This window comes from Amblyomma mixtum, chromosome 8 (genome assembly GCF_055824585.1).
Source record: "Amblyomma mixtum isolate Tamu chromosome 8, ASM5582458v1, whole genome shotgun sequence".
Lineage (NCBI taxonomy): Eukaryota > Metazoa > Arthropoda > Arachnida > Ixodida > Ixodidae > Amblyomma > Amblyomma mixtum.
The window spans coordinates 127,856,683-127,865,759 of NC_143019.1; the positions used below are offsets into that span (position 1 = coordinate 127,856,683).

Here is a 9,077-nt window from a genome sequence, read left to right on the forward strand (position 1 = left end):
AGCAGAAATAGAAAAGGCTACTAATATTGGTATTACACCATTCATTGGGAATTTGTTTACTACATGCACTTCTTTGATAAGGAAAGGGATGGTGAAATTTTTACTTGTGTGTAATAGCGCCAAACAGTCGGAACAGTTAGGTACTCAGTAACACCCCCTCTTTCGAACCCTTTGGAGTCAGCCATCTTGATTGATAAGCATGTATGAAAGGAAGATGGAGCATGCGATTTTCAGTGACCGATTTTGCGAAACGTATACCTTTTAAAAAATTTAGCAGCGATTGCTTGAAGAGTGTAGCATGGCACCTGGAGTATTGCAAGTGTTGCAAACGCAACAATTTCTTTTATGGGTCTAGAAATGATGAACATAAGGAAGCAACCTACTAAACTGCCTCCCAAATTTTATTTGAATGAAATGCAAATTAAGTTGCTGCAAATTTTCTTCCCACAGAAGCGCGATGCATTTTGTAAGCAGAAAATATGTACATGAAGAGTAAAGCCTGCAGAAGAGGGCAGATTCACAGTGTGTTGCATTATGGGCTATGATTGTAGATTTCCCAAGTGTTCTTATCCATTTCCATTGATGTGATGCTGGCTACGTCGCTCAGCTCCTCAGCATCGTCGATGAGCTCATGGCAAGTAGCAGCTTTGCCAGTGCACACGCGAGCATCTGCACCACCATCTCTTTCCAGCCACTCTGAGCAAGTGAGCAAAGAAGAGCCTGTGCGAGCCCACATGTCAAGGTTTGCACCGCACTGAGATGGCTGCAGTGGTGTGGGCGATGCAGATCACCTCGGTGAGCAACAGTGGGCACTGAAGATACGCACTGCATTAGCAAGTGCTGTGTTTGCAAGCAAGGATTTCAGCACAAGTGGCTTGGTGACTCTACTCTCTTGGTGACTCTCGGAGCTGCCCAGCGTCACCTCTTTGCCTCTAGCCAGGGCTACTGTGCAACCACAGCAAGCAAGGCCTTTCCCACAGTTCACAAGCCGGCAGACACTTTTCTGAGTTGACGGCAGCACTTAACATGAACTCCAGCCGTGCCCGCGAGCAGTCACGTCTAGAAAGGGAGCTCCCCTCCAGCGTCCGGGAAGTGGGACCTCAAGCCTCGGGCTCGCATACGTCGTGCAAGCGGCTGAACGTTCTGGTCGGTGCATTCGTAACCAAGCACGTCATGACTCTCTCCCAGCACCACACCTTCGTGGGCGAGGACGGAACCCAGCCGTTCGGCTCGGCATTGCCACGGCACCAGCCCGACCGTTTAGAGGCCTCCTTAGGGTTGGACTCCTTAACACAGCACTGCGCTACGGCAGCGAGGCAGATGGTCAGGCCTCCGGCATTCAACTGGACCCAGACTCAGGCAGCCTGCTTCACCGACGTTGGTGCCGCCGTGCTGGGCCCAGCTTGCTGCTCCATTTCCCATGTCGGGGAAAGCGACTGGCCACTGCGCTCTGCTTCGAAGGCTGTTGTCAACGGGAAACAGCGGCGGGGTGAAAGGCGGGTTGAAAGCAACCCGAGAGTTCCTGCGCCCAGAGACAGCAGCCGAGGGCGGGAACCATCAGCGTGTTGCAGTAGTCGGCGACGGTGCAGCTCCTGCTGCGGCACCAGGCAGTCACGAGGGCGCAGCCAGGAAGTGAGGTCACCAACTACTCTCACCACCAGAACAACTACAGCGGTGTAGTGGACCGTGGCCCATGCATTTTTTGCATGATCTGGGAGGCCACCAAGAAGTTGCGCCTCTTCAAAACCGACTGGCGAGACGCTGTCTCTTAATATTATTATATTATGTTGAAAATCACAGACACTGAGGAAATGAAGACCTGGCGTGAACCATCGCATGGCAGCACGAAAGAGTTCAGGTGTATGTCCAACACGACAACGTGCCACTGCACCGGCAGAACAACTACGGCGGTGTAGTGGACCGTGGCCCGTGCATTTTTTGCATGAGCTGGGAGACCACCAAGAAGTTGCGCCTCTTCAAAACCGACTGGCGAGACGCTGTCTCTTAATATTATTATATTATGTTGAAAATCACAGACACGGAGGAAGAAATGAAGACCTGCCGTGAACCATCGCATGGCAGCACGAAAGAGTTCAGGTGTATGTCCAACACGACAACGTGCCACCTCACCGGCAGAACAACTACGGCGGTGTAGTGGACCGTGGCCCGTGCATTTTTTGCATGATCTGGGAGGCCACGAAGAAGTTGCGCCTCTTCAAATCCGACTGGCGAGATGCTGTCTCTTAATATTATTATATTATGTTGAAAATCACAGACACAGAGGAAGAAATGAAGACCTGCCGTGAACCGTCGCATGGCAGCACGAAAGAGTTCAGGTGTATGTCCAACACGACAACGTGCCACCTCACCGGCAGAACAACTACGGCGGTGTAGTGGACCGTGGCCCGTGCATTTTTTGCATGATCTGGGAGGCCACCAAGAAGTTGCGCCTCTTCAAATCCGACTGGCGAGACGCTGTCTCTTAATATTATTATATTATGTTGAAAATCACAGACACGGAGGAAGAAATGAAGACCTGGCGTGAACCATCGCATGGCAGCAAAGAGTTCAGGTGTATGTCCAACACGACAACGTGCCACCTCACCGGCAGAACAACTACGGCGGTGTAGTGGACCGTGGCCCGTGCATTTTTTGCATGATCTGGGAGGCCACCAAGAAGTTGCGCCTCTTCAAATCCGACTGGCGAGACGCTGTCTCTTAATATTATTATATTATGTTGAAAATCACAGACACGGAGAAAGAAATGAAGACCTGGCATGAACCGTCGCATGGCAGCACGAAAGAGTTCAGGTGTATGTCCAACACGACAACGTGCCACCTCACCGGCAGAACAACTACGGCGGTGTAGTGGACCGTGGCCCATGCATTTTTTGCATGATCTGGGAGGCCACCAAGAAGTTGCGCCTCTTCAAATCCGACTGGCGAGACGCTGTCTCTCAATATTATTATATTATGTTGAAAATCACAGACACGGAGAAAGAAATGAAGACCTGGCATGAACCGTCGCATGGCAGCACGAAAGAGTTCAGGTGTATGTCCAACACGACAACGTGCCACCTCACCGGCAGAACAACTACGGCGGTGTAGTGGACCGTGGCCCGTGCATTTTTTGCATGATCTGGGAGGCCACCAAGAAGTTGCGCCTCTTCAAATCCGACTGGCGAGACGCTGTCTCTTAATATTATTATATTATGTAGAAAATCACAGACACGGAGGAAGAAATGAAGACCTGGCGTGAACCGTCGCATGGCAGCACGAAAGAGTTCAGGCGTATGTCCAACACGACAACGTGCCACTGCACCGGCAGAACAACTACAGCGGCGTGGTTGACCATGGGCCGTGGATCTTCGGTATGATTTGGGTCGCCACGAAAGAATTGTGACTCTTTCAAGTCGACTGACGAGATGCAGCGTCCCTAGGAGCGATCATCGCTGCCAATGCTCGGCCGGGGACCACTATTCTGAGCAACGAACGGGCGGCGTATCAGTGTGTGCCAGGGCTGCTCAACAGCAACGGAGTCAACCTGACTAACAACACTAAACCACTCACTGTTTTACGTGGACCCTGGGACTGGTGCCCACACTCAGAACATCGAGAGTTCCTGGCAGAAGGCCAAGGCCCGCCTGATCAGAAGCGGACAGAAGTTCACACCGGAGCTCGTGGGTGGCTCTGGTGGCTGTCCATCAACCGGAGGCAGCGCTGCCATGACCCCTTTCTTCGACTCATGGAGGTCATCTCGAAGCACTACTCCCCGTAAAGTGAGCCCCTGACATCTCCGGCAGTACACGAGGCCCTCAGGGTCTCAAAGCTGCTTCGCCAGCTTTTTTTTCTTTTCACGGTCCCTCTGGGGGCCACCAAACGGGCCTTGGCAGAGCTGGCACGATGCGTACCACTGTCTCTCCCCTGAGTTCCCCTCTCTAAACTGAGTCTGCTATGTGCAGCAACCGGCCCTTGGACTGCGTGACTGTGTGGTTCCCGTCGCTCTTTATGCCCAAAGAGTGATGTATCTGCATTGCATGTGAAAATGCCAGCCAAAAAAGGTAGGACATGATTTGTGCCACTTTGTAAACAAGGCTACAAGTCGTCAAAAGAAAAAGTATCATTGTTTCGTGCCCAGTCTGACCCCCTTCGTTTGGAAGAGTGCGCTCGAAACAAACATTAAACGAGACGACAAGAATTTGGATGACAGCTGTGTTGTGTGTTCGAGGCATTTTGACAAACGATATATTCAAAGGACGTTTCAGCATCTTATAAACAGGAAACTTGAGGAAATAGATAGTGAGCGGCCAGTGGTCACCGACGACGCCGTCCCAACAATATTTCCGGATGCTCCCTCCTACATGACGAAACCAGTCCCGCAAAAAAGGAAGAAGAGAAACTTGGAGGACAACTGTGCACCAGCCCCGAAGCGCTGGGCATCATGCAGCCAAACAAACAGCGGCTCCGCAGATTTTGGTGGCGAAGAGACTTCATCAGATATGTCGCCACACACACCGCATCCATTTAAAGACATCGTCCCGCTGTCATGCAGCAAAATTGTTCTGTTGAACAATCTAGAAGTTCTGTGCTTTAGGTTGCACATAAGTGCTGAGCCAGGTGATGTGAGCATAACCAAGCACGTAACATTTTCGACATGTGCCGCAGCTGCAGATTATGTTTGCACAGTGTATTGCTGGACCATCAAAGTTGATGAGAGGACGCCCTTGCAGCTTTGAGGAAGACCGATAATTTGCTTCTTTGCCCAGGCTGTGAGGTTGAACCTATCTCACCTAGCCAATGCATCCAGTATGGGAAAGCGTTCTTCTTCTCGAAAACATGCCTTGTGACAACGCCCGAAGGAAAGCCTCGTCTTCGATGCAAATACACTAGAAGGCTTACCCTAAACCATATGAACAGGGGCAAGAAGCAAGCAGCGGCTTTCAAGCAAAAAAATGCGTGGAAGCGAAAATCCCTTGACCCATTCCGGAAAAAGAAATAACTGCGTGAAGCCAACAAGAGTATTCAAAGAACTCCGGGACTTAACCCAGTCAATCCCAACGACTGTGCTGGAAGCCAAAATCAGTGGCCTCCCCACCAAAACAGCGCCTTGCTGTCAAAGCATGCTTTGAGGCAGCCTGCAGGGAATCAACCCGGGGAATGTCTTATGACCCGCTATGGATTCTGGAGCGCATCCTCATGCGGATGCGAAGGCCGCAGCTGTACGGACATTTAAGATGACATGAAATCATGGCCTTGCCAAGCAAGTCATGCATAGCCAAGTACTTGCAGGGCTTTAAGAGCAAAGCCAATGTTTTAAATCTATTATAATGTAACCTCTATACACCTAACATAACATCATCTAACCTTGTGTTTGGCGCATGATAGCCATTGTTGCTTATGTGCCATAAAACCCCATATAACTAACTAACTAGCTAACGTAAAATGTAGTACATATACTAACTTATATAAATATATATATGTATATATATATAAAGAGATATGCAGAACTGTAGGTATCTATTCCAGTAACGTACCTTGGAATGGCTGGAACGTAATCACAAGGCCATGGTCACTCATGGTTGTTTTGCTGTTGTTGTTGCTAAATGGACCAAAGTGCACAAAATCACTCATTTCCCCAGATGACGTCATGCTGAACTCAGGAATGAGAAAGTGGCTGAGGTGTTTCAAAAACAAGTAAGGCAAGATGAGGTGTGTCAATAAATTGTAAAGCACGGGGTTAAATGCTTGTTTCTAGAATTTATGTGTTACAGTTGTTGTAACCTATAGTTTGTTTAGAATATTTGCTTCTTGTAAAAAGTTAAATGTGCAGGACAAGTCGACAAGTGCATTCTCTCCCAAAACCAGTGATGGATGAAAAGGGATTTGTTCATTGTAAAACCGCGTGAAATGTTTCTTCCTCAGTGTTTCGAGCTCTCGACATGAGTATAGCAAATGGTTTACGGTGAGGTCGTCTCCGCATGCGTCACATATAGGTTTGTCTTGTTTTGTTAGTATGAAGTTGTGTGTGAGGTGTGTGTGTCCTATGCGAAGACATAAAATGACATAATGACAAAGACATAAAATGGCATAAAATGACTTCCTTAATGCGTTCCTGGTGAGTACATGTTTTCCATTTGCCCAACACAGGCTTAAACAAATGGAGTTAATTATTTATTGTATTATTCCATGTTGCCTGCCATTTTTCCCTTAGTTTAGAATGTACTAATTTCATGTAATCTTTAAAAGGTAAATTTACTTTCTCGATTTGCTTGTTCCAGGCTTGAGGTGCACATACGTCTGCTTTTTCATTCCCTTTTATACCGACGTGACTAGGGACCCAGCAGAATTTGACGTTTAGTCCGTGGGCAGTGGCTGTTATTATGTTGTGTATGATGTCGCCGAGTAGTGGCGTGACTGCATTTCTGATGTGAAGCGCTGTGAGTACACTGAGCGAGTCTGTGAAAATAAAGCTGTTGCTTATGTTCTCGTTTAATATTTTCTCTACCGCAACCCAGATGGGATAACATTCAGCAGTGAAGATGGATGCATACTGCGGAAGTCTTATTATTTTTTCCCATCTTCCTTGTACTATGGCACTTCCAACACAATCGGCTGTTTTTGAACCGTCACTATAAAAAGTTTCAAGGCAACTGTACCTTTCCTCAAGTGCGAGGAATTCTTGGATGGTGTGTTGTGAGGGAGTTTGTGCTTTTCGGAACTGTGTAAGCGTGAGATCGCAGTCGGTGTGAAAATTATTCCATGGGGCAAGTGGGTCCCGTCTTTGAGCCATGTTAGGTAATGTGTCAGCTATGTCAAGATTCTGGCATATCTCTTCGAACCATAAAGTCAGAGGCCTGGTAGCTTGTGGTTTGTTCCCGAATATTATTCTAGAGGGGCACTTTGTTACGCTGAAATTGAACCGGTTGTCTTCAGCATTTGTGACTCGTGCAACTCCTCCTCTGATGAGCCGAGCACTCATTTCAGTGAAGAAGATTTAAAGCGGCATCAAGGAACTTGTTTGATTTCGAATGGATGTGTAATACACATGCTACTGAGAAGAGAGAGATGACTCATCGGCATGCTGTGATCACCACTGTGCGTGTGTGGGCAGAAACGTGAAAATATGTGTGCATGTGGGTGTATGTGCGATGATCAGACTACTGATGAAAGAGAAAGGACTCATCAGCATGCTATGATCACTCTTGTGTGTGCATGTGTGCAAAAGCACATGGTCATTAGCATTAAATTGCATCAGGCAGTAACTTGTAGTGTAGGTGGTGAAGTGGATGTGAAGGACGTGGTGGTGGTGGTGCCTAGTCATGTTAATAGTGTCTGTACAGAAGTAGAATGTACTTTTCCATTAGAATACGAATAGTGGAGCACATCGTCAGTGTGTGCAGTTTTCGGAAGATTCACTACAGAAAAATACAACAGAACTTAATCTAGCGTTGTGTCAATTATTCGAAAAGTAGCTGAAAATGCGTCGTGAGCCTCTCTGGATGCCAGGCATCATGTGACGTACATGGAGGGTGCATGGAGGAGCGAAAGAAGCCCCTCCCAACGAGCCACGCTACACAAGTGTGCATGCAGAAAGCCACGTGGTTTCGCAAGGGCTCCACCCCTGACCTCTCCCTCTTCTAGGGCCCAAACCTATATAAGCACTGCATTTTGTACATTTTCGACAATGTTGTCAGTTCGTTGGGATCCCAAAATCACCGAGATGGGCCGCATCACGGACGATGAAACGGTCCAGGAAGAATTCGTGAAGAGCCTGTGCCTTGCACCTCGGTAGTGCGACCCCAACCGTCCACAAGCTTAAGAGGCCGCCCGGCGACGTCCGAGTACTGGGGCGTTTGTGGAGAGCTTGGTTTCAATGACATCAAGCCGAAGTGCGACGGGGAAGTGGTAACCTTTTACCGCGCCACAGTGAAGGGTAGGTGGGCGCAGTTCGGGTGCAACAGGTGCCGAAAACAATTGTCGCAACTGCACGGTACCACTGCGTTGCAAGGAAGTGCTGCTCTGCGCGCGAATGAAGGTGGTTCGTCAAGCATTTTTGCCTGTAATGACTGCCTAAGCCGCCCTAACGTGAAGCTGCCGCGGTCAGCTGTGCTTTACCTGACCTTCTGCATGGATAGGGAGATCTTCATGTCTGTTGCAAGAGGGATGCTCAGCAACGAATCTCCAAGCGGGCGTGCTCTGACTGGATGAACTACGTCCGCGCGGTCTGCTGCGCTGAGCTGCCACGAGCAGCCCCCGATGGGTGGACCTGGCGAACAGGCGCAAGTCGATGAGTGCCTTATGAGGGGCAAGCGCAAAGCCACTAGCGGCCGGCTTTTGGCAGGTGACAACATGCCATCTCGCCGCCAGAAAAACTACAGCGGCGTAGTGGACCGTGGCCCGTGGATTTCTGGCATGATCTGGGAGGCCATCAAGGAGTTGGGCATCTTCAAAATCGACCGGCAAGACTCTATGACTGTTATTATTAGTCTATGTTGAAAATCACAGACATGGAGGAAGAAATGAAGACCTGGCACGAACCGTCGCTTGGCAGCACGGAAGAGTTCAGGCATATGTCCGCCAGCCGCGACAACGCACCACTGCACCGGCAGAACTACGGCGGCATAGTGGACCATGGGCCGTGGATCTTCGGTGTGATTTGGGTCGCCACGAAAGAGTTGTGACTCTTTCAAGTCAACTGACGAGACGGAGCGACCCTAGGAGCGATTATCTCTGCCAACGTTTGGCCGAACATCACTGTCGTGAGCGACGAGTGGGTGGCATATCAGTGTGTGCTGGGGCTGCCTAACAGCAACGGAGTCAACATGAACCTGACTCACAACACTGTGAACCACTCACAGTTCTTCGTGGACCATGTGACCGGTGGCCACACTCAGAACATCGAGAGTTCCTGGCAGAAGGCCAAGGCTCGCCTCATCAGAAGTGGACGGAAGCTCACACCGGAGCTCGCGGAGTGCTACCTTGGGTGGCTTTTGTGGCCGTCCATCAATGGGAGGCAGCGCTGCCATGACCCCTTTCTTCGACTCATGGAGGTCATCTCGAAGCACTACTCCCCGTAA

The 9,077-nt window shown here is 49.4% G+C and overlaps 1 protein-coding gene and 1 pseudogene across 1 annotated transcript; both read left to right on the forward strand.

The window, feature by feature from the left end:
• Positions 1-1,026: 1,026 nt before the first annotated feature.
• Positions 1,027-5,328, forward strand: LOC149334282 (uncharacterized; annotated as a pseudogene).
• A 2,928-nt stretch (positions 5,329-8,256) lies between these two features.
• On the forward strand, positions 8,257-9,077 carry LOC149334283 (uncharacterized). The gene is made up of 2 exons (XM_089557903.1): positions 8,257-8,458; positions 8,698-9,077. The coding sequence occupies exons 1-2, from the start codon at positions 8,257-8,259 to the stop codon at positions 9,075-9,077; spliced, it is 582 nt and encodes a 193-aa protein (XP_089414029.1).